This window comes from Pinus tabuliformis, chromosome 8 (assembly GCF_031772625.1).
Source record: "Pinus tabuliformis cultivar Carrire ecotype Pingquan chromosome 8, CPIR1, whole genome shotgun sequence".
Lineage (NCBI taxonomy): Eukaryota > Viridiplantae > Streptophyta > Pinopsida > Pinales > Pinaceae > Pinus > Pinus tabuliformis.
Window position 1 is genome coordinate 1,358,790,587 of NC_142294.1, and position 25,936 is coordinate 1,358,816,522.

The 25,936-nt window shown below is 37.3% G+C and overlaps 1 protein-coding gene across 3 annotated transcripts; it reads left to right on the plus strand.

Moving 5' to 3' along the window:
• The first annotated feature begins 837 nt into the window (after positions 1-837).
• On the plus strand, positions 838-25,847 carry LOC149240530 (protein ENHANCED DOWNY MILDEW 2-like). 3 transcript variants are annotated; one of them, XM_089373744.1, is made up of 10 exons: positions 838-1,080; positions 4,028-4,395; positions 4,532-4,672; positions 4,788-4,884; positions 9,566-9,619; positions 9,747-9,910; positions 19,578-19,674; positions 19,877-19,975; positions 25,353-25,594; positions 25,712-25,847. In XM_089373744.1, the coding sequence occupies exons 2-10, from the start codon at positions 4,043-4,045 to the stop codon at positions 25,797-25,799; spliced, it is 1,335 nt and encodes a 444-aa protein (XP_089229870.1). In that variant the 5' UTR covers positions 838-1,080; positions 4,028-4,042; the 3' UTR covers positions 25,800-25,847. The 3 variants fall into 3 exon arrangements, with proteins under 3 accessions (XP_089229870.1, XP_089229871.1, XP_089229872.1); XM_089373745.1 differs by lacking the exon at positions 838-1,080 and adding an exon at positions 1,096-1,462; XM_089373746.1 differs by lacking the exon at positions 838-1,080 and adding an exon at positions 2,487-3,156.
• The last annotated feature ends 89 nt before the right edge of the window (positions 25,848-25,936 follow it).

Here is a 25,936-nt window from a genome sequence, read left to right on the forward strand (position 1 = left end):
CATCTTAATTTCAGATCTATCAATCTTCAAGAAAGATCAAATCTATTTTCCCTCTAAACAAAATTTCCACTTCAAAAGATTTGATCCCTTTCTACACTTGTAGATGGATCTAGGCTAGTGTGTGTGTATATATATATATATATATATAACCTTTTACATAAAAATATTATTCGCAAAACAATGAATTGTCAAAACTGGAGCCCAAATTGACTATTTTACCTCAAAATATTACTCTCAAAACAATGAATTGTCAAAACTTAGAGCCTAAATTGACTATTTTACCTCAATTTTACTTTATTTTATTTTTATTTTTGCCTTTTGTTTTTATTTGAGTAAAACATTACATCTTTTTCATATTAACTTACCAAATCCTTTTTAATAAAAAACGAACAAGACATTACAACATTTCTTCTATACTTAACCAAAACACACCACTCAACACCCTTATTATCAACACCCTTATTATAAAAGATTTAAAAAATAAACCTACACTCCCATTAAAAATAAAACTCCATGGTGGGTAAACTCCACACACTTTCGACTTTAAAACAAATTGAAAAATTATAACATCCTATTTTATTATTAAATTAACATTTATATCCCTAAAATTTATATATATCACTCTCGAAAGGTAGTTGAATAAAGCAATTTCCTTCATTATCACCTACAGCACTTTTATTTTATCAACAATTTCATAGTGCGGGTAAAAAAAGCAAAATTTCTAACCATTAAAGCTGGAAACGTTTTAAAAATGACGTGGTAATAGTTTGTGGTGTCACCACTTCTCCGGAAAGGCGCCAATTTAAAACCCTAGATCTTACCATGGGACCAGAAGGTTACTCATTCACGCAACCATGGAGAAATCTCCCGAACTTTTGCCATGGAAAATAGAGGCGGGGATTTAAATATGTAAGTGATATGATATGATAGGATCCAGAGAGTAATATTGTTGGTGTTATCGGCAGTGGTTCGAGGAGCGAACGATACATTTCCTCGTTCTCTGTCCTCGCGAAGACTCTGCTGTCATCACCTGGCACTGTTTCTGACGGAAATCTAATTTCCACTATCGATTCTGCACAGGTGAGTGTTCTGATTGACGAGTTTTGTAGACTTAGATCGGCGGGAAGGGACGGGAAATGATATATATTGTTATTGAGGATTTGCAAACCGTGTATTTTGATTGGAATGGCTTCTGTTAATGTCTGACCGCTTTCTAAAATGGCCTGTCCATCCACGTTCTGTAAAACTCGCTAGGGTTCAACTTATGTCTGGTAGGGTTTGCCTAATTTAGGCATCAAGGCTTTATGTTATTAGGTTATGTAATATATGAGGTTCTCAAACATGGCTACATCACGCACATCTGCTCCACAGTTGGATGCCTCTCATGTCATTTATAGGGGTCAGCATTGAGCTACTCATGGTGGTGGAACTCGTATAAAACACTACTGCAAAATTTTTCAAGGTAACCATCAATACATATAATCAGCTTTGATCATCTGGGTAGGGGATACTTGCTGTTTACGTAATGGTAGCAGTCTGAGATGTGGATTGCTTTTACGGCATTGCTTTCTTTTATTCAAGGCCCCTTCTGAGAGACCATGGCAACAAGTGATTACTGCAAGGGTTTTAAATTTGCAGTGGTATTGTTGCGCGAAGAGTTATGGACGATGCGGCTTTTCCTGATGTTGGCTTAGTGTCCGCTTTTGGTTGGCAATGCTTGTCTGAAGTTCCTGAATCCCATGCTATCCATTTGTAGTCGAGCAGGAATATAACCTCAATGGCATCCTAAGTGCTCTGGTTTGAATGTCCTGTTTGGTGATCTCTTGTTTAATTTGAGCCGAGTGAGCGTCCGGGTTCAAACGTAATCAAGTGCCTATTAGACACCCACGTTCTGATTGTGGCTTGTAATGCGGTTCGGGAGGTCTCAACCAGCAGGCTGCTTGTTTCTATACGGACCGTCTATCTGGTTATGATTTTGTCAACAAGGGTGCCCGGTAACCCGAGGCACTATCCAAATCACACCGCACCATATGGATCCAACAAAGCCACTTAAGGCTGGTGAATGTTAAAAGCCAATTAATTTGTCTCTCCAGGCTCTACTTGTACACGTCCTGGCTTGATTCGTAGTAGCCTGTTTTGTCCTTAGCTTTACTATTCTTATAATATCATCCTGTCTTGAATTCATGAATCCCATATCATCATGAATCCCATATCATTTTGTTTTGAAAGAACGTAGACCTGGTTTGTCTGTGTAATGGCCTCTGCAAATTCAGGACAAATAGGACTTATTAGCCTATCCATCCTCGTAGGCTATAGTCCTCCATTAAGGGGATAAAAAACCCAAAATACCCATTATTGGGCAAATTTTGGGTCAGCTGGTCGAAAAAAACCCAGAACTGGGGTTTTGAGTTCCCTCAATCAATTAAAAAGAAAAGAGATGAAACCCCTTCGAAAATCTATAAATGGAGGAGGCTTAGAAAATCTATAAATGGAGGCTTGAATTAATTTTGAGGCATCAAGTGAGGATCATTTCATTAGTTTCTTGAGCACTAGCTCTGAGGGTTTTATGGTCCTTTTTTCTTGTCAATTTCGGTGGTGAAAGATCCCACCCCAGTTGACATCTTCTTACTCCCCTCTGTGTTGGGCAAAGCTTCTATCTGAAGAAGTGAATTTTGGAAGATAAAATTCTGTTTGGCCTAGCGAGATCTCTGTAAAGGAAGCGAATTTTGTGAAGAACAAATATGTATCGGCACAGGGTTTTTTTCTCAATTGAGAGCAGGGGAGCTTTTTCTCTATCGTAAAGCAGATGGAGCCTTTTGCTGGTTCTATAATCTGAGCGGATTGTCCAAGCTTGTGCGTTCATACGAAATATTATGAAGCCTGGGTTATTCAGGAACTACGAATTTACAGTGGCTTAAGGATACGCCAAGTGTTTGAGTCAGAAGCGAGGGTTTCAAGCGTCCAGCACAGTAAGGCTAGGGTTCCTGTGACCGCTCGAGATTCTAAAACCATCTTAATAGAGCGCTCTGAATAAGTTTGATGATTCCAGTATCTTAAAATATACAAATCCGGCAATCCTCTAGCAGATTTGTGTTCTGCAATACATACGGGTTTGGAAGCGGAAAAGACGGACTTTGAGAAGAGTAACGCGCTGAGGTTAGGGTCAATCCAAGGCTGGGATTTAATGCTTTTTATTTGAACAGATAGGAATCGCAAATGTTTTTAGGACCCACAATCCGTAGGCGATAAAGCCGTGGTTGGTAAGTACGCAGAAGTGTAGAACTTGCAAAGGGAATTTCGTCCAAATTAGAATAGTCGTGTTTGACTTTGGTTCATTATTTGAATTCTCTGGGTAAATTATGCATTGAAGTGCGTGACATGGTTCTTAATTATTTGTTGAATAGGCTGATGTGAATTGTATTAGTATTAACTTATCATTGAACTAGTGATCTAAATTGTTGCACTGCTTACTGAAATATAAAATATTATTTTATTGAAGTACTGTCGAAACCCTAATTCTCAAGGAACCCTAAGGTCAGAAAATTGCCCTATATGCTTACAGAAAGAACGTAGACTTGGCTTGTTTGTGTTATGGTACTTTTACTTGCGTGCCATGACCCTTATATAGTTTTGGTGGACATGACTTAATTACATTTGGTAGCTAGGGTCGTGGAAGGTGGCTATTAATATGTTGTAGAACTTTGTTTACTATCTCTGTTTTGATGTGGTTAACTAAAAGGTTTGTTTTAGTAAAATTCGTGTGCCTGTAAGTCTGTAACTGTTGAAAAACAAACTCCTGAGACTCCAGTCACATTCTGGTGATCCGTTTTGTCTGTTGGTTGTTTCCAGTTTATATTTCTAAGCATAAAAAGTCTTTGGATTTGGTCTATAGCTGCATTGAGTAAAAACAAAACTATATATTACGGCGTCTTAAAAACTTGTCTTATTATTTTGGTGCACTCTGCATTTAACATTAAGATAGTAAAAGTCTATGATTTAAGTTTATCCTGGTGCTATGGCAAATCAGGATACTACATCAGAAATGAATATTGAAAAGTCTGAAGATGCAGCCAAGGGCAACAATAGTAATGACACAGGGCAAAAAATTGCACTTGCCCAAGGTTCTGGAAATTCATCTGATGACGAGGGAGAGGTCATACCAAAGGTTGTTGACAACTTCTATTTTACTGATGAAAATCAAGAACCAATTTCCTTCACAGTGTTACCCATTGACTGGGGTGAAGATGAGAATAAAGATGCTCCCAAGAAGCAGGTGTTCTTAGAGGGCACTGCAGATGGTGGACTGCAAAAAGTTTATAAACAGGCTGTTGCATGGAAATTGAATCTTCAGGAGCAAAGGCCTGTGGTATATGTTAAGATTAAAGAAGGAGATTGGTAAGAGAAACTGTCTATTGTGTAACAAAATATGTGTCTGTATATTAGAAAATAGTTCCACTTTCATGTGCATATATTAATCCTTATAAGTAGCTTAATTGGTCATCCTAAGCATTTTTTTATTTTTATCTTTCAGGATCCAACTACAGAAGCCAAGAAAAAGTTTTGAGGAAACAATCAGGAGCGTTCTTGTTGTAGCACATTTTCTTCATTTTGCAAGGAGAAATCCCGAGGCTTCAGAGAAGGCACATTGGGACCATGTGCGCAAAGCCTTTAGGTAGTAGAAACCAGTCTTGAACTTTGCCGGGAATTGGATTCTGGCATGGGTTTGTGATACTTTGGCAGTTTATAAGTTGTTTAAACCATGTCATTGGCATTTTCTTTCTTTGCAGTATGGCTGATGTCACACCTACAGACAATGATCTGCTGGAATATTTTTCTCTGATTGAGGGTTTGAACCAGCGAGACCAGAAATTGAAAAAATCAGATGTAAGTATTAGTATTTACCATCATGTATTCTGTCATGGGATTGTTACTGTGAAGTTAAAATTGATAAGAAATAGACCACTTCATTCTGTGAAATTTTTCTACCATCATAGCTCTTTCATTGTAATGACAGTGCTTAATTGACCTACATCAATTAGTTAATACAAAGCAGATTGAAGGGAGACAGATTCATTTCTGAAGCTCCATTATTATCTTTTACCAAATTCTACATACTGCTTCACTCTTTTGGCCTATCCAATGCCCCGTCAGGTTGGGGCATTTTGAACATCACAATCTGGCAATACTAAATAGAGACGTCTCAGGGACACAAAATTTAAGAAGCTGTTTGAATAGGGCAGCAAAATTATCAATAAGATTGCCAAATTCCTTTTGAGTTTCACTGGTAAAGTACAGTGAGGCCCAGTGTGTCTTACTCACACATGAATTGGCCATTTTTCCACATACAGATTAATGATAGGTTTCCAGTGCATTATAACTTATAAGTGGCTGAATTAAGGGATATCATCGGGATGCTGTATTTAATCATTAATAATGATTAGATAATAGAGTGCCAGTTTAAGTAATAAGAATTAACCTTTGTCGTTGTGCGCACCCCATTCTGAAAGTTTAGTGATGCCACATTTGATAGTCTAAAAGAGGCAACAACTGAAATTTCTTTTCTTGGATGCTATATTATTTGGAATCCTTCTGTAAAGCCTAAATTAATTTTGGGAAAAGAATGCTCACTGTCAAATTTGCTCTATAACAGAATTTCAAGGCTGTATGTAGCTTTGTGTAGCTCTGTTTTCAGGTATTGGATTTTTTTCTTGTTGCTTTTAGCATAGCCAAAGGAGCTTCTTTTGCACTTCCACTATGCATTACCCTTATTGTACTCTTTAGTCTCATTGGCATACTACTTGTGGCCAGTGGTTGGACATACTACTCTTTTAGTCCCATTGACCTACTTTTCTGGACCCTGTTGGACATTAAAAAATTATTTGATGTTATCTTATCTAATGGATGTCTAGTAGTCTACTTAGGTTTTGAACCGGGGTCCTTAGCATGGTGAGGCCCCATTTCTATCACCAAGTCACAGCCTGTTGTACAAGTACTGGTTCCATGAATAAGAGTTACATAATTTTGTTTGAATTACCGTTGTTTATATGAATACATATTGTCTAGTCTCATAAAAACCAACAGATGATATTACATGAGACAAATACAGAAGATGCCTGCCCTTCTTTTGCTGGACTACAAATTTCTGTCTTTACTAGTTAAACTGACCACTCTTAGTTATCCAAAGACATCTTTTGCTCAAGGTCTTTTCAGTCAACTGGTAGGAATTAATATGACACGACTAAGATGTTTTTTGATTGAAAGCTTTCTAACCAATGTGGAAAAATTTACATCCTAACCTTTGAATTGGTTAGGAGTTTTTGGCCCAGCTTGTAGGGTGTCTACTGGAGACAGTGACAAGTAAGAAATAAGCAAAGTAGAAAATCTTTTCTCAAGGGTGTCGCTCTAACACTGTGAATGTGGTAACATATATTGTAATGGATTTGTGCTGATTTATACCTTTTGGCATAGTTACCATATGCAAATTTGTATTCGGGGAACAATGTGTTGGGAAAAATAAAAATATCCAATTTAGTAAAAAATTGATAGTCTGCATATTATTAATATGAAAAAAACAAATTGGGAATATTTAAAATATCTTCAAGAGCATGCTTGAAAGTGATTGCTACAGGGAAAGACTACAGAATTTGTCTCATTTACTGAATGTTTTGAATTTCCATGTTATAGAAACAAGTGCAAATTGAATTTCACAGGGAATTTTGCCTGACTTTCCATATGAAATTGCCTGATTTGGCTGAATTCTGCTACTATCTATTTTGGTTACAGATGACACACCTAGTTTCTTGTCTTTTTATTTTACAAATTTGAAAAGCACCAAATCTGCCTTTCCCAACCCTTGGGGTACATCAACAAATCCTGTTGGAGAAGAAAAAACTCAAAACAAACTGCCCTTTGACCTCCTCCAATAACTTGGCTGCATCAGACATAAAACTTTCTATGCAACGGAGTACTTTAATGTGGCTTTGGAGGATGGAGGACACCTATATTTATATAAGATGGACAGTGGAGTCACATGTCTAAATAACCCGAAGCTGACCTTGATAATTTGCACATATGTGGGTTTCATTTCAAAAAATAAATTTAATGCAATAATTATCTTCATCTAATGAGCTGCCCAAAGTGGAATTTGGCCCTAGTTGCCAATTTTAACACCCCTCAATCTGATGTCTTTGCCCATCTGCACTTAGTACGTAATAGGAGTGTTGTCATTCACCTCCCTTGGCAAACCTCTTTGTTGTGCACAGCTACCAGTTCAACCTTTCATTAAATCTGAAATACCCACCCCAGTTCTGATTTTTGTGCTGACCTGCTCATATGAACTGTGAACCTCTTTGTTCCAGGTTACTGGAAAACCCGAGTATTTTCCCTCATTTCGAGCATGGTGCTCAGGGTAAACCCTAGAATCTTCAGGGCATAAGGCCAGTGAACCACATGGCTTGAAGCCATTACAGCAGTATACTCAATATGAGCTCAACCTGGGTTAAACCCCAATTATATATATGTGTGTGTGTGTGTGTGTGTATATATATATATATACATATTAGACAAAGCCTTGGCAAAACCACCGAGTACTTCCCCTCATTTTGAGGATGTCACACAGGGTAAACCCTATAATCTTAAGGACACAAGGCTGGTCAACAAGACTCAAAGCCATTACATAATATACTTGTTATGAGATCAACATGTCACATGTGGGGATTGAATTTGGGTGGGGAGGATAACAATCATTCCTTCCAACCACCTAAGATAGTCCTGATAAGCATGACCTGTGAACAGTTATCGTGCATTTGGTTGGAATTCCCGATTCCAAGAGCTGCTACTGTAACTTCTCCCACAACTCCTCGTCTTTCTTATCACATGTCTTCCCTACCATGTGTGCCTTGTAAAGTAGTGGTCAACGGTGGAGTGTGTTAGTATAAATCGTGATGCCTCCCTGCTTCTCTTTTCAGACTCCTGCCCATTTACTGATTTTTCTCTTCGCAATCCCTCCAATTAGAGTGGCAAAAATTGGACTGAGCATGTAATAGTGTTTGATGCCTTTTATCTTCTTTCTGAAATCATCTTCTTCTGTAGGAATTTTTTGCTGTTATGTTTTAATGTAGCTGCTTAGCATGTGACAACTGTTGTGCCCTGAAGATGTTGTTTTCCTGTAATTCTGTTTTTCTTGCAGCCGCCCTTAAAGAGCCTTGGTGTTCTTTTTTGCCATATTTACTACGGCCCTTTGGCTATTGTTTACATATTTGCACGTTGGTTTTCCAGATTCTTGGTTGTTGGTTATTGCTTGTATTCTTTTTTGCTTTGCATATTCATTGAATTAAATCTGTTTGTTGCTCATTTTGTGCTCTGCTTGATGTGGTTTATGCATTTTACTAAAGCTGATTTTAATGGCTTTCATCAGTTCTTTGCAGTTTTCATTGGCGGTCATTTCTGTCCCAGGGAAACTACACTATGTGAGCTGATCTTTACAAACTCATTTTGAAGTGTTTCTGCATTTTGATTGCGTTTTGCATTCTTGGTTATGTTGATTGTTCCTCCTTGAAACCTCCTTGATCTCTCTGCCAGCTGAGTTCAACATAGATCGGGTCATGGTCAGACACAGGTTGCTAGCTGTGTACATGATGTGATCTATCTGTTGGTTACGTGTGAACTTTGAAGGATGTGTGCACCTAGCAACAAATAGATTTAACAACATGCATTTTTTTGCAGGCATCTGTCTTTCCCTTGAAGATTCTGTATTCCCATTTATTCCTTTACCAAACAGGCATTTTCTACATGTCTCGTGATTTTTTGACACCTAGCTCCATAGTGACCACTTAAGACCTCGGAAGTTTTAGATTATACATTTGTTATGTTCATGTATTTCAACTAGGATAACTGATCGTCACATACTGTCCTCCAGCTATTGCTCCTAATCCTTGATCTCTCCTCCATGAGTATCTACCAATGTTCTGCATTAGTGGTTTGAACCTGCCTTGGGTGACCAGGGCTGCACTATCTTATTCCCTAGCTGTGCTTTAGAATTTGTCTACATTGGCCTTCTCATTCCAAGGTATTGCACCTTGCTGCTACTTTAACTTTCTACCACCTTTTTTTTGTCTTTCTCACTGTTGTATAGGTGTTGGGTCCTAATCAACAACTGATTGGAATTTGATTTCTGTCATGGTTACTTTTTAAGACAACCTTGAGAGGGTATCTATGCTGCTGATCTAAACAGGCATGATCATCTCATTGCTACTTTGAGAATGCTTCTCCTGATCTCCGAAGGGCATAACAATTTTGTTTGCGCCAATTTTTGGTAGTTTTGATAAAATGGAAGTATGTATAATAGAGGAATCAGCTTTTTTTCAGAAGAGGCAGACAATCCAAGACTGTAAGGATGGACAATCTAGCAAACTAGTTTCATTGTGTTATTGTAATAAAGTTAAGTAAGTTGGAAAATCCATAGATCACTTGTTATTACCTTGAAACTTTTTTCAAATAAATTTAAGAAGGGGAGTTTCTTATGTTGACATGATTTTTGTTATGATGCTTTTGGGCATTTTGACAGGTTTTGAAGAATTTCCTGGACATGAGATCTAAAAAAAGGAAACCAGCTGATGAGGTTGGGCTTTTACAAGATATTTTGCACTTATGGTCATTTCTATTTGTTCTTCCTTAACCCAGCACCTTTCCTTGTAGATTTAGTTGAAGTGTTGCATTGAAATTTAATTGTTTAAGATCTGTGACAGGATTTGGCGGTCAATCCCAAAGCTAAAAGGTCCAAATTTTTAGTAACTGATGAAGAATCTGATGAGGAATTAGGCGAGGATGGTCTGGATGACTCTGATGAGGAACAGGATGATTTGTTTGATTCGGTGTGTGCCATTTGTGATAATGGTGGAGAACTTCTATGGTAAGTTCTTACTAGAAATTTTAGTTTTGTCATATAAGTATCACAGGGATTATGCATCGCATTGCTATTTTGAATATCTTATTTAGTGCAGTGTAATGTAATATAGTTTCTATTTATTCCTTGTTTTCTTTTATTCAACAACAGAGCTTCTTGTTGTGTGCTTTTAACATTAATGCCATGCAGCCAAATAAATTCTAGGATATAATTCACTTATATTAAAGCTGTTGTTGTGGAGGTTTTTGATGCACTCCTTTTGAGATTAATTAAGAATCTAAGTTTTAACTATACATTGTACTTATCACTTGGTGCTGGGACCAGGCATCACAACTGTACTTCTAGTTTAAATCCAAGCATATATGGCAAAATATTGGTAGGGGGCAACTAGTGGTGTTGGTTGGTTTCTTGCATGTTTACCAATTGAATGATTACCACAAGCACATTATTAATCCAGCAAACAACCATTGAAATTCACCAGTGAGCCCATTGAAATGTAAAAGTGTAACAATATTTTTCTTTTAAATTTTTATTTTATTTTTATCATTTTTTTCTTTCTATTTTGTCTTAATTTCTTACTGTCACTGAGTTTGCATGCAAACTTTATATTTTTCCTGTTTGAATTTATCCCCCCTCCTCCACTCTATCAGTGAGCCACATTGAATTGTAAAAGTGCAACTAAAATTTTATTATTTATTAGTGTCAAATATTGCATATATATGTATATGCATTTTTGGGTAAAACTCATTAATATGGTGCTACAGAAACCTCTTGCAAACAAATTATAAAATTGTTGCAGCTGCATGGACAGCTCTCTGTTCATCTTCATCTAGAAATCTTTACAATTATTCCTACTTATTTTTACATGGAGAGGAATTTTTTTATTTTATTAGTACTCTTGAACTGCTTCAAATTTGTCTTTCAGTTTTGTGAAAGTCCAATATTTAATGGAGAGGAATTTTTCTATTTCATTTATTACTTCGGCATTGCTTCAAATTGTTAATTTTGGCAGTTAGGGAGAAATTCCCTTACCATCTCTGGGCTTCAAAAATATTATTAAAATGAATTTGATTGTCATCTCCAAGTCGGCTCTAATTATTGGAGAGATTTTTGTTTGTTTGTTTGGTTTTATTTTTAAATTCAATCTTATTTTCAAGTTGGCTTCAATGGATTCATGTCGGCCCATCCAAAGGTTGTGACCCTTCATAAATAGCAAACCACTATAAATACCCCATTGGGGTGATCCTCAAGGTGTGTGAATTTGGCCTCAAATCATTGCTTGGGTATTTTTCTGCAATCTTTGCTTTGGTATCTTTCTCTGCAGTCTTTGCCTGGTTTATTGCTCTAAGGTTCTGATATTTATGGAAGAGTTCTTCAAGTTTTTTGCAAGGCAACAATCTGAGGTTTCATCTCTATTTCTATTTGGATGACAAGTGTTACACTATCTGGACATTTGTCTCATATGGCTTCGCTCTTAGCATCACACAGTTTCATATGATTGCATTTGATATGGAGTTTGCATTTATGTCAAGCCAGATCTTGTATTATCACTGAGGCATATGTTAGAGTTCCAGACACAGTTCCTAGGCTCTGTAGTTCTGAAACAATAATCTCGATTCAAGTAAGTTATAAACTTATTGCCGGAACCTTAAACAAGAGTTGTTTCACAGTCTGTGTGACAGTTTGCATCAGTTATATTGGCTTTGCAGTTTTCAGAGAATGCATATGAATGAATAAGAAGAATGTAAATGCAATTATGAAAGCAAAGAACAATGAAGCTCCCACAAAAATTAACACACAATTGTCTTTCAATTTTGTGAAATCCCAATATTTAATGTTTTTTTGTTTTATTTAATTTTTTGTTTTATTTCTTATTCAGAAAAAAACTCATTTCCAAAATGAAAATATACAATGAGAAGTCTGATAAAAAAAAACAAGATCAGAAATTCTCAAAAGACTCTTTAACCTCTCAGGTTGCCCACAAAAAAACTCTTTACATGGCTATCAACTAAAAAATAACACAAGTCTGTCTTTACTTAGATTAATTCACAAAAGTTTTTGTATCATTTCAAACTTTACTATTGAAATTGGACAACTGACCCCCTGCAGCGCTTGATCATCTAGGAAATCTGCTATCTCCAAGGTGGCTGGACGAACCTGTAATGACTCATTGGATAGGCAATCTGCTGTAGCATTCAGCTCTCTCAAGATGTGTTTGCTCTCAAGCCATTCCAGCTTGCTTGCTTCACATCTGATTTTGTTAAGAATGTGGTAAAGATGATGACCCCCAATTCCAATCCTGTTGCACATCCAGTCTACCACCAGTTGTGAGTCCCCAAATATTTGTAATTTCCTGACCCCAAAATAATTTACCACACAGAAAACTGCCCAGGGAGCTGAGAGCTCTTCCTTTGTGTTAGTGCCACTTCCTGGACAGAAACAAATATGCTTGACCAGATGTCTGTTGAGATAAAGGATTGCATTGGCATCGCAAATTGGCGGGTGGACTTGGTTGGCTCCATCAAAGTATCCTAAGGCATTTCTTCCCTCACCGTAGGCATCACAGGAACCCTGGTTTTCTTTTTTCTTGGACCCCCTTTGTGGGCATCAACTGTAGATTCTATAACAGCCATTATTACTTCAACAGGAATAGTTTTGTCTTGAAAAATAGCCATGTTTCTGTTGAGAAATCTACAGCACATCAATTATGTGTTTCTCTTCTACGGCTTGTGAATGTTTTTTACGACTTTAGATTAGGACCTTCTCTTAGATTATTATAGTATTCTTCTTCATCAAACAACAACCAAAGCATAAGCAATAAAGAGACAAACACATAATGTAGGCGATCAGCTAGGGCCAAAACCTCTCCAATTTGAGAGGAAAACCCAAGCAAATTCTTCTTCCTATAGGGACTTCAATTGAATATCAAGACCAAGACCCTTGACCTATTTAACCCCCCCAAGACCAAGTCACAAGGCTTCTTATTTTGACCTCTTCTTCTTCTTTGAGTCAACGATGGTCAAACTGCTTACTTCTCCCTCTTTCTTGGCTACCCTTCAGATATCGGCTTCTTAGATCAGACCTGCAACTTTTCGGCCCTACTTTAGAAACCCTAGTTTTAGTATTTGAGAGAAATATTATCTCTCAACTTCCTTCGCTTGAGATGGAGACTATTCCTTCCTTAACTTGGTTAGAGGATCCACATGATTTCCTCCTAAACTTGTCTTCTCAAGATGACTGTAATATCTCGGTCCTTACTGTAGATGACAACACTATATTCTTGCACGTGTGGAGGTATTAACCCAAAAACAGATTCAAATGAACTTGGTTGTCTTCCTCTCTCTTTGCTTGGTGATAAGACTTCTGTTTTTGTGATATTCGCACCTTTTCTCATTCAGATTGCCTTGACCGAATTGGTGTTCTCCAAATGAAAGTTGAGCTGCCATCAAATAAGATACTTGTGCCATTGGTAAGCCGACTTGTCTTCCAAGGAGTGTCCTTTTCTTCTTTTGAAGGCCGAAATAGGAGGAGCTTGTGACAAGGTCTTGGAGGGTTTGTGTCATAATCAAATTTTCTTTTTACAATGTGTAATATGCCCAAAAGGGTCTTCAAACTTTGACATTGACTCTATAAACTTCATGACATGATGACAAGGTCAAGCATGGAACATATGGGAGTGTGGAGAAGTACAGGGCCAAGGTTGTGAACGAGGGCTTCTCACAGATTGAGGGCATAGACTATGTTGAAACATTTGCCCTTGTAGCAGAATATTCATCCAACAAGACTATTTTGGCACTTGCAGCTCAGATGGGGTGGAAGATGCACCAAATGGACGTGAAGACAACATTCCTTGATGGAGTGGTTGAGGAGGAGATTTGTATTGATCTGACAGAGGAGTTTGAGCAATTTATGTGCTCAAGTAGGCTTAGAGAGAATGGTACACTCGTATTGACAACTACCTTCAAGGATTGGGCTTCATTAAGAGTGATGCAGATGCCAACCTATACTACATCATGGTTGGTGTGATTTTGCTCATTCTAGTGCTCTATGTTGACGACCTTATTTTGATTGGAGCAGATAACTTGATCCAGGATTGCAAGGAGGAACTTGCAAAGGAGTTTGAGATGGTGGATACGAGGCTTATGCACTATTTCCTTGGCTTGGAGGTTTGGCTAGGTGATAATGAGAACTTCGTGGCACAGGGGAAGTACATTGCAGAGATACTCTGAGATTTCATATGTAGCATTGCAAGCCCATGGCCATGCCTCTATTCACAAATTGGAGGAAGGTGGATGCTAGTAGAGTACAGCAAGTGAATGCTACACTATACAGGGAACTCATTGGGTCACACGACCTGATATTTGTTTTGTAGTCAACCATCTGAGTTAGTTCATGGTGAAATTGGCCAAAGTTCACTGGGTTGCTGCAAAGCATGAGTTGAGATATCTCAGAGTCTCAACGGATTATGGATTGTGGTATAGATAGGTTGATGGAGTGAGGCATGAATGCAAACAAGGCAAGGAGCTCCACAAATAGGAAGAGTACTTCAAATGGCATCTTCAACATTGGGTTAGTGTTTGTTTCTTGGTGCAACAAGAAGCGGAGATCAATTGCACTCAATTCAATAGAGGTAGAGTAAATTGCTGCTAGTTTGGCCACATGTGATGCTATTTGGAAGAGAAAGTTATGTGTGGGACTTTTCAGAAAAAGGATGGAGCCTATGATGATACACTGATAATCAAAGTTGCGTCAAGCTCTTTGAAAACCCAGTGTTTCATTATTGCTCAAAGCATATCAAGATTAGGTATCATCAACTCAGAGATTGTGTATAAAGCTATAGTGAAGCTACTGTACATTCTGATAGAGGAGTAGACAACAAATATATTGACGAACACATTGACAAGAAGCAATTTTGTTCATTTCAGAGATAAGTTTGGAGCTTTACAGAATCGCCACAAGGCTCTTGTTCTCATCACTCTCCATCACCCCACAAAGATGCCTCCTCACACAGGTATATATATGAACCACTATATGATTTTCCCCCATGACAACTATGAGGGCACACAAACTTGTAGCTTCCAACACCTTTCCCCCCTCAAGTTTGGTCACATAATTCGTCAAGGGCGTCAATGCTTTCCCCTCATGCATTTTAGTGTCCTCTTCAAACCCTTCCTCCTCATCGTAGATTGGAGCACTCATATGGGTACCACTATCCTCACCTTCTTCCCTCCCATTCCTACTCCAAACGACCACCATGAAAACCAAATGTGGAATGATAGATATAAGCCAAATGAATATCATTTTGGAATATGAATATAGATGGACAACCTGCAATGAAATGATTTAGAAGAAATAAGCAATTTTGTTTATTTCAGAGATAAGTTTGGAGCTTTACAGAATCCCCACAAGGCCCTTGTTCTCATCACTCTCCATCACCCCACAAAGATGCCTCCTCACACAGGTATATATATGAACCACTATATGATTTTCCCCCATGACAACTATGAGGGCACACAAACTTGTAGCTTCCAGCACCTTTCCCCCCTCAAGTTTGGTCACATAATTCGTCAAGGGCGTCAATGCTTTCCCCTCATGCATTTTAGTGTCCTCTTCAAACCCTTCCTCCTCATCGTAGATTGGAGCACTCATATGGGTACCACTATCCTCACCTTCTTCCCTCCCATTCCTACTCCCAACGACCACCATGAAAACCAAATGTGGAATGATAGATATAAGCCAAATGAATATCATTTTGGAATATGAATATAGATGGACAACCTGCAATGAAATGATCTAGAAGAAAGACCGTGAAAGAGTAAGAGGGAGGATAAAAAATACAAACAACAATGACAAAAAAATGAGGGGTTTTGGGGTTTGCACTTATCTCTTTATCTCTTGTATATAGCAAACCCTTCTTTACTCCAAGCTCCTCCTCCTTCAATCCTCCAAGCTCTCATCAAGCCTTTCTTCTCCAAGCTCTCTTCTCCTCTCTTCTCCAAGCTCTCCAAAGATGCAAGAATGGGGAAAAGAGAAGGGTAAATGGCTTTTAACCCTCTCTATCTTTTTTCTAATTCACCATAAACCAACTCCAGCTCGTCCAGCCTTGGAATCACTCAGGATCTGCCCAGATCTGCTGTGGATTCTTAGCAGATCCCATCCTGAAACACAGATCGGAAATCTGGAACCGCATAATGGGCTTGTGTGGTTCTGGACTTCTAGGAATCGACTAAATTTGGCAGAACTGTGGATCCAATTTTTAGATCTGCAATTCCGTTGGAGGATCACCCAAGGATCCATATGGGACGCGGTTCCGCCCTCAGATCCTTGGGGAGGGGGGGATTGTGCGGGGGAATTGTGCAACACTGATCAAAGTAAAGATTTAGTTGAAGTGGCATGAATCTTGCTATTTTGATAGCAGGTGTTGGGAGGTGGGTGGGTCTTCACATGTTGTACCCAACCCTTCCAGATGAATAAATCCACGCAGTAACGAATGCCCCCAGTCACTAAGTATCCAAGCCAAGTGTCTTAGTATACCAGTTGAATAGCCAAGCAGCTTAGTAACCAAGCCAAGCGGAGTAGCCAAGTAGCCCTGGTGGAGTAACCAAGCTCAACTGAGTATCCAAGCGGAATAGCAGAGCCCAGTGGATCAGAGCAGCCACCTTTTGATTTTCTAACAGGTGGCTAGAAGCAAATTGGGAAGAGCCACTTCTGAGCTTGAACAAGGATGATTAAGAGATGAAGATACCATTTACATGTGGTTAGGATTTTGAATTGAACAGGTTTTGAGGGAAGGGCTACAATACCTTTGGGCTTTTGGGGATGTCCCACACAAACCTACTTTGGCAAAAAATAAGGATTTGAAACAACTAAAGTGGGAACTATGGAGGTGTTTGAGGCAAATGCCTTGTTGATTTCAAATGCAGTGACACAAGGAGTAGGGGATGCAATCCATTGTCCACCTTCGCCGTTGTATGGTGACAAACCAGCTTTATCGTTGACCAAAACCTTCAACTCCCAGTAATGCAAATCTGTGTTTCAGAGCCTAGTTTCAATGCCTTTTCCATCGTTGTTTTCCTTTTGATTACCAGCTACAACATTATGTACAAGCCCCTCCATTGAGGTTGTTTGATTTGTTCTTTGAACATTATTTGCTTGTGAATTTGGATCTAACTACACCTTTGTTGCAAAGAACAAACTGTGACAGTTTTGTGTACTCAGACATCAAATGTCCACAGGGATGGCAGATGGAACAGCAGTTTGGAACCCTAACAGTCCAATTCAAGGTTATCGGATCATATTCCCAATTTAATCTCATTGGAGTTTGTTGGAGATTTAAGTCCATTTCCACACTTAATTGTGCCATTGGTTTGACATTATCTCTCAGGGAATTGTTGAACAATTGCTTTGGAACTTTTGATTGCTATGCCAATCTGTCTCAGCCATCCTTTATTCCATAATTCTAAAGGCAGGGCCAGGATTTTTACATGTTGGGGTTGGAGATTCTCCTTCAATTAAGGGTCATATGACGATCTTCCTACTTCAATCTCAATGGATTCTTGAAATTTGAGATTTAAGTCCTTTTCCACACTTAGTGGCTCCACTTACTCATGCTACCTGTGACAAGAGTGTTACTGTTAACCAATTGCTTTGGAAGTTCTGGTTGCATCACCATGTTTCTCAATGATCTTTCATTGCACAATTACTGTTCATCAATTGTTTTGAAACGTCCAGGTGCTATGACAGTCTGCCTCAATGATCCCTCATTTTTCAATTCGGAGGGTAGGGTCAGGATTTTAACCCACAGGAGTTGCTGTTGAAGTTTCTCCTTTTCCCTCTTGGGGCCAAGACCCACTGACCATTGTTCCAAAGGCAATACAGAAGAAGCAGCACTCATTTGATTCTACTAGCACCAGTGGTCATGTTGAATAAGAATGCTCACCAGCTCCTCCATAGAATAGAAAAGTCTGGCATGTATTCAATTAATGGCTCTCATATTGCTTCACTCTTTTCTGAGATGGTTCTCCTTAAGAACTCCCCCACAGGACCCATTTCTGGAAGTTCAGGAAACTGGCCCAGAATAATAACTTTCTTTAGAATCGTTTTGACTTTACACGGTTGGAATTCCTCTTTTTTCTTCTGGGAACCAGATGTCAATACTTTGGCCCTTAACCTCGCTCCAAAACCAGTGAAGGCTCTGAACATCCTTCAGCAACTTTAGCTCCTTGAGCCAGTGAAACCTACTCATTAGATCCACTAGGCCAGGCCATAAGACGTTTTTTTCATCAGAAGGGTTTGTGTGTTGGGTCAGAAAAGCTTTGAACAGGTGAGGGAATTCGTGAGATAAATGCCCTTTCAGAAACCCCAGTGCTGTTAACTGTTTTGAATATTGAAAATCCCCAAACCCTCCAATTTGCCCTTCTGCTCAAAATTTAAATGAACATATTTGCATGGGTCCAGACTTAAGGTTGTGTTACTGGAGACAGCGCTAGGAGTGGACAGTGGTTCCTTACTGAAATCACAAGGCTTGAGATATTTGGAACCTTCTTCAGTGCCAAGGGCTTTTGAAGGTGAAGCATTGTCATTCCTTTTGCTTTCAACAGCATGTTCCCTTCCAAAAATGTTTCTTTCATCTAGTGGATCAAAGAGTGGTCCAATAGGTCATTATACATGCCCTTCTCTTCTTCCAAATGCTGAGGCGGTTATCCTAGCAATATTCATACTCTCTTTAATTATCAGAGATAGATAGAAATGGGGGAAAAGGTGGAGATTTTGTTATCATATTGTGGGTATATATGATGACACTTTCAGCTGAATGTGCCATCACAGGAAACCATGCTGTGGTGTTTGCTATTTTGCATTTCATGCAAGAAGGGAATTCCTCCCTCAAAGATATCTTGAAACGGACATAATTATTGTCTGCGATATCCAAAGTGAACATGATCATAAAATATTTGTAAATGTTTCAACCTGACATTTTATCTGATACCATATTTTCCAAGCTTGGAATCTTCTGTAGCATGCTTTTTGTGAGAAGAACATTTGGACAATGTGCCCATGAACAGAGCAATCTACATTTAATTTTCACTTCTGTAGGTTATCAAGGTTGCCAGGACTTTAACTGGGTCTCGGCTGTGGTTTTCTATGGACGCCTACCTGTGGGGATTTGAATCTGGATTGTATTTAAAATATGTGCTCCAACTTGCTGCTAATCACAGCATGATGGATTTATGGAGCATCTGTCTATTACCCTGAACAATTTGCAGTAATAAAGCTCCATCAGTATTCAAATGATTCTCAAGTTCCATGTGAAGATAATTCAGTATCCTATCCCGATGAACTTTGTTTGTCATGTATTAATTAATTTTTTGTCTGTGATCCATGAGGACAACTGATGATTCATGGAGTTAAGCCCTTACAACACTCAAAATGCTGTGTTATAATGCTATAAAATGTAATCCTTGTGTTTCATTTACAATAGAACTAGGACTTACAAAATTTATTACATCTATTAGATTTCAACTCATTTTACAATTTTAAGACAGTGAATGAAGTGGCAATGTTCTTTCCCATTGGGGTGCAAGCAAAATAATGAAATCTTTACAGTTTTGAAATATCTGTTCTATCTCTGGTAATCATCTTTCATTGTGCTAATAATATTTGTAATATGTTGTAGTTGTGAGGGACCTTGCATGAGGTCTTTCCATCCAAATAGAGAATCTGGCGCTGATTCCAATTGTAAATCACTAGGTTTAACAAAGGCACAAGTGAGGGTAAGTTCAAGATTTCACAACTTCTTGTATAGAGGATGGTAGTTTGTGAGCTTTTCCAATTGTTTTTTTTGTGATTTTCCATTATTGCTTGCATTTAACTGTAAATCACTAGATTTAACAAAAGTGCAAGTAGACATGATGCCAGTTTGTAAGATAAGATTTTCCAATTCTTGTTATTATTTATTCATTGTGTTTGGTGTAGGACATACAAAATTTCTACTGCCTGAACTGTAAGTATAAGCGGCATCAGTGCTTTATTTGTGGGAAGTTGGGCTCCTCTGACAAGTCAGCAGGAGCAGAGGTAAGATACACATCAATAAGCTGTCTGCTAATTTTCTTGGTTTGTTTGTATGTTGGTCAATGACTATGAAAGTAACAGAATAAATTAATGATGCACAGATTTGTAATTGAACCAATTTTTTTCTGCTTTAGTTGTGAAGTTCACAACCAAGACGTTTCCAGGTGTTATCTATATGCAATCAATGTGTAGCAAACTGAAGTTTGAACTTAAATCACTTCCATGTCAAGACTGGTTTATAAAAGATCATATATCTGCCTGTAAATATGGAATCTTGGAGTCCTTTGTCTGTTCTTGGTCATATACAAGTTGGCTGCATGTAGCTTGCGAATATTAACCTTTGGAACACTGTTCTGTTTTTTAAGTAGTAGGTGTTGTATAGAAATTATTACAGTACCTGGCTTTGATATAACCTGAATGTTAATAATGGATTTTGTCTTCTTTTTTTATTATACATAAAAAATTGAAATGATACTCTAATCAATGAGAGTGACAACTGGCCCAAAGACAGACATTGAATATGTACAAAATAGTAAAATTTTTAACCTTACATGTCAATATTTAGCCTAAAGTATAGTTCTGAATGTGATTTTTTTTTTCAAATACAACTAAGTGTGAACATGTTGAATCCAAATCTTCAAAAGATATTAAAGATCCTAAATAGCATTTGTTTATGCTATAGTTGTATTTGGTAGATTTGAAAGATTAAATTAGAAATTAAACGAATATCAAAACGAGTATTAAATTCATTTAAATATGTGAATATTACCTGCAAGAATGCATGTAACAGTGTTTATGAGAGCTAAGCTGCCTTTTTGTCAATGCGTTGTTCATGGAAAGGTATTGAATGAATGCGGGTGATTGTTGACTGTGTCTGGAATAAAAAATGTCCCACCAGAATGTCTGTGTCTGTAAAAATGGATGGCACCCACTGGCAATCTCAAGGATGTTTGTCATCTTTGCACTGCTATACTTTTTTGCAATCAACATTGTCATATAGCAAGGCATTGACTAAACAAATGCTATACCTTCATTATTGTCTCTCAAGGCACATACCCCATCCAGATTTTCACAAGGTATTTCCTTTTTGGACCATTCTTGTCTTGGATTTACACAACCTCAAGGAATATCTTCTTTGACTACTCTTGCCTATTGGATGCCCTACCTCATCCTCAAAGAGTATCGGTATCGATCTCAGATGCTTACCCAATCCTTCATTCTTTCTTCAGGATATGAAAACAAGAATGATGTGTCAATCTCTCCCTCTTAACCAGGGAGGATATGCTTATTCCTTTACACATGAAAGGAATATACCCAAGCTCCCTCTTAACCAGGGACTTGCTTCCAATATCAGCTGCGTATTCTTCCGAGGAGATCATGGTACCATCAGCTGCTCGTAGGCCTCATTTTTCTTCATTATCAACTTCTATGCATGTCATGGAGCCATCTTCTTTCACAACTTCTCATAGGGACAAGCCATCACTTTCCATATCATCAATCTTTACCTACTGCATATTCACAAACCAATCATTATGGAGCTTGAACATGGCTCTCTCTGAGCATTGAGAAAGTGATCTATCAAGAAATAATGATCGAACCATCTGCAACCTGCTACCTTTCCTTGTCAGTGATATATCTATCCTTTGGACTTAGACTGCTAAAGTTATCTACTCAATTACTGCAATTGAATTCATATCATATCGGTCTGTCACTAAATCTTTTTGCAAATCATTGTTAGCAGAACTATATTGAACCATTAGTCATCGGATTATAATAGCTTCTTTACAACACCTCATGCCTTGTTTCATCAACATCCTTCATCATAAATTCAATCATTAGGAAGAGTCATCAAGTCATCTTGTTGGGGATTATGTAGTTCCCTCTCTCTAGTTTTCTTCAAATTGCTTCCCATCTTGAAGATGGAACTTCATCATGCTGCAACTGTACCAACAAACTTCCAAATCTGAGAGTGTAGAAAATATTTGCAATATCATCATGGTCCTTCTACGAGGCGGAGAAATCTTCCCACAAAGTCTTCTAACGGAGGATCCTCACGAACCAATTGCTGTATGAACTTCTACTATAGATGTATAGTGGACTTTCTTAGTATGTTGTGCCAAATCTTTCTTTTCACCAATTAGTTCATGAAGACAATCTTCTTAATCAAGTATCCATACGACCGCTCTTACTATATGCATTAGAGTGCCCAAGGATCCAACTTGTTTACCAAGTTACCATTCTCAGGGTCCTTCCATTTCCTTCCTATCATGCTCACCAAACCATAGGATTTGCTTTCCTAAGCCATCTTTCTTTGCTTTCTTCATGATGATCCTGCAATACTTATTAACAAACACAACCAAGCAAATATATAAAAGCATGATGTTCGTCATTCATTCCAGGGTTTCCATGGAATCTAAGAGGATGGACTCCTAGGTTTTAATTACAAATCTTGAAATCGTCACATCCATTCATACTAGGGTTTATCATATACCCTAAACTACATACAAGCCCTAGAAATCAGGACATAGGGTTTCTATGAGGGAACAAGTAAGTTAGGGTTACCATATAGCTAGGGTTTCTCATGTACCATCTAGGGTTCACAATCCTAGACATCAACAATTTCAATAAAGACTACAAACCCTAGAACCATATATAAGCAACTAACCCTAAGACATCTCATGTTAGACCCTTAACCAAATGAACATGTTGTACATACCTCAAGGTTACATACGTTTGTCATAAGGGCCTGCTCTTCTGGATGCCATGGTCTCATTTAACAGTGATTTTTAATTAGGATGCAAGCTCAGATTAGCCCTCCAACGAAGCCAACAATACTTAATAAATTCGGTCTTGGACCTTTGATAGAAGATTTAGCTCTCTTTTCTAGGGTTATTGGAGTTGTCAATAGATAGGTCTTTGATGTCTTCCAAAACTCAGAACAGTACTTCAACAGAACTCTAAATATAAATAATATAAACAAACCAAATTTTTATAATCATTCCTTTTTTAACTAAGACTTTTAGTCCTATTACAATTTCATTCACTAGATTCAAATAAAAATTAAAAAAATTTTAATTTTAAAATTAAAATTTAATAATCATCATTCATAATGAAAATAATTTTTTTACAGAACATTCACTTTTTGAAAAATCATTAATATTAATGGGAAATATCATTAATTTTTTTTTTTAAATTAACAATTAAATTCTAATAAAACATTCAAGAAGATTCTAAATAATTCTAAAACATTTAACAAGATTCTTAAAAATTTGATTTTAATTTGATTTTGTTTATAGTACTTTAATTTTAATTTTAAATCTTAGAATTTAACAAGTTTTTATTCAATTAAAACTTAATTTTAGTTAAAATTTAATTATAGTTAAAATTTAATTAAATTATAATTCATAATAAAATAAGAAAAATATTAAATTATAATTCATAATAAAATAAGAAAAATCTTACAAATATTTATGAAAAACATTAATATTAAAAAAATTTTATTAACCAATTTTTATTTGTTTAATCTATCTTATATCAGATTCTAATAAAGATTCAAAATTATATTCTAAACATAATAAAATTTTTATTTGATTTCATAAAAATTTTAATTTCAATAATTTATAATAATAAAAAACTAATATTAAAATTAGATTATTATTAATAAAATCTTTAAAATTAAAATAAAAGAAAAACCAGAAAATAAAACTAATACTAGATTAAAATCATTATCTAATTAATCTAAATCTGAATTGAATTATTAATTCTTCAAACTTGTTGGCTGTCATTCATCCCCATCACAACCCTTACCTTTATTTATTGACGCTTCTGATTTCTGACTTATTCACTCATGGATCTATCCTGATGATGAACCACAGAGGATGGTTCGAAATGTCGATTCCAAAAACATGAATGCGATAACTCCGGAAGATAAAACCACAATCTCAAATCGTAGAAGCCTCAAATCAATAAATTTCACTGATCTAAAATGAGTATAATATACCAGAGATTTGAAGTTGCACAGAAATTCGGAATTTTGGATGGAAGTTTCAGACCTTGTAAGGTCTCTTTAGACCCTCGCTCCTTCACCAGGATGTGCAACCTTCCATAGGCTGCTTGACTAGCCTTTAGGTCCCTCAAACACATAGTTTTCATGTCCTTGCTCTCCTTGAGTAAGCCTGCGGTCTTGTTACAGTGATTAGGGCTTGATAGAGTGCCCAGAAATTTGATTTTCTTGTCTTCACAAATTTGGTCTAGGGTATTTTCTCTTCTTAAGATGAGATAGAGCCAAGTTGATCTTCTTTTCTGCCCTCTCTTCAAAGCCCTAGCTCTGATACCATGTTGAGAAATCTAGAGCAGGGATACAGATAGGGTTTCTTAGTTGATTTCTCTTAAGCTTTTGACACTTTCTTGTGATATTAGATTAGGGCATCATTATTATTATTTTGTTCTGTTTATCATGAAGACAAATGCCAATAAGAAGATCACAATGCAAACAAGAAGACACCAGAAATAGGCTCCAAGCCAGGGCAAAACCCCACAAGGGGAAAACCCAAAAACTCTTCCTTATAGAATCAATTCAATGAAGACTTCCAAGACCTTGACCCAAGACCAACCAAAAGATAAGCCAGCCAAAACCCTTCAACAAAATTTCTGCAAAACAAATCTGCAACTCGCTTGAGTAACCTTGTAGAAGTGCCAAAACAAAATTCTTCTTCCTTCTCTCTTCTTCGCGGCCCCACCTGGCTATCGTGCTCCTCTTTCTAGCTCTTGATAAGATCAGAAACTTGTGTCAGATATGTATCTCCAAATGAGGACAAGTTCCTCCTTTTATAGGCAGGGTGGATCAGGCCTCCTCTAGGCTGACATGAAGGGGCTGGCCGACTTACCTTTTGGTGGCTTCTAGACTCAATTTTATACATAAAATATATTACTTTCTTTTGATACTTGAGCTGCACAAGGGCTATTACATCATGACTTGGCCGTTTGACTTTCCATGAGACCCCAGAGAACACAATGGGTGCTCGACCTAGGACAATAAACCAATGTGCAAGGAGCCCATTTACATAATAAAATAATTTTTCTTCTATTTACAAATATTTTTTCTTTCTTTCTTTTTACACGTACAATGATTACATGACCACTTTCTGGTTTTACACTGATTCCAGTTTTTTATACATTGGGAAGTGGTCCAGTCCTGATAACATTATTCTAGAATTGGACAAGTTTCTGCTGAACTAAGTTCTCTTGGTTTGCTGTATGGGAATGCATGTTTGCGGATTTTAAGAATATAAAGGGTTTTTAGTTGGACTGGACTTTCATTTACAGGATCAATTTTCAAGGTGATCCGATCCACATAATTAATATTTTTCACTGTTTTTAGGTATTCAAATGCATTTCTGCAACATGTGGACGCTTCTACCATCCCCAGTGCGTATCAAAGATTATTGCTGCGGAAGATGAGGCAGAAGACCTTGAGAAAAAAATTGCTAATGGACAGCAATTTACATGCCCTATTCATAAATGTTTTGTTTGCAAGCATACAGAAAACAAGGAAGATGAAAATCTGCAATTTGCCATTTGTCGACGCTGTCCAAGAGCATATCATAGAAAATGTTTGCCAAAGTAGGTTATTTCTGTTATTTTCTGTTTTTGCATGCTTTAATTTAATTGGGATGACTACGGGAATTAAATTTATCCAATGGCAGTTTTAGATAAGGTCATCTGCTTGTTGTATCTCAGATCCATTCTCTTTGATGACACTGATGATGAGCCACAGCGGGCTTGGGATGATCTCATCCCAAATAGGATTTTAATATACTGCAGGTAAGCAATTAGCAGTTCAATTCTTTGTTTCAGCCATAATTCTCCTTTAACTGCAGGTTGTTGCTGTTAATAAAATCATTAGCTTCTGAAATAGCCTATTTTTAAACAACATTTTTTACCCGTCACAGAAAACATAAAATC

What these genes read in the sequence shown, in the direction of transcription:
- LOC149240530 (XM_089373744.1), top strand. Translation starts at nt 4,043, where the DNA reads ATGAATATTGAAAAGTCTGAAGATGCAGCCAAGGGCAACAATAGTAAT. An exon ending in AAAGGAAACCAGCTGATGAG is followed by an intron (nt 9,620 to 9,746) that starts GTTGGGCTTTTA and finishes GATCTGTGACAG; the next exon opens with GATTTGGCGGTCAATCCCAA. An exon ending in CATAGAAAATGTTTGCCAAA is followed by an intron (nt 25,595 to 25,711) that starts GTAGGTTATTTC and finishes GTTGTATCTCAG; the next exon opens with ATCCATTCTCTTTGATGACA.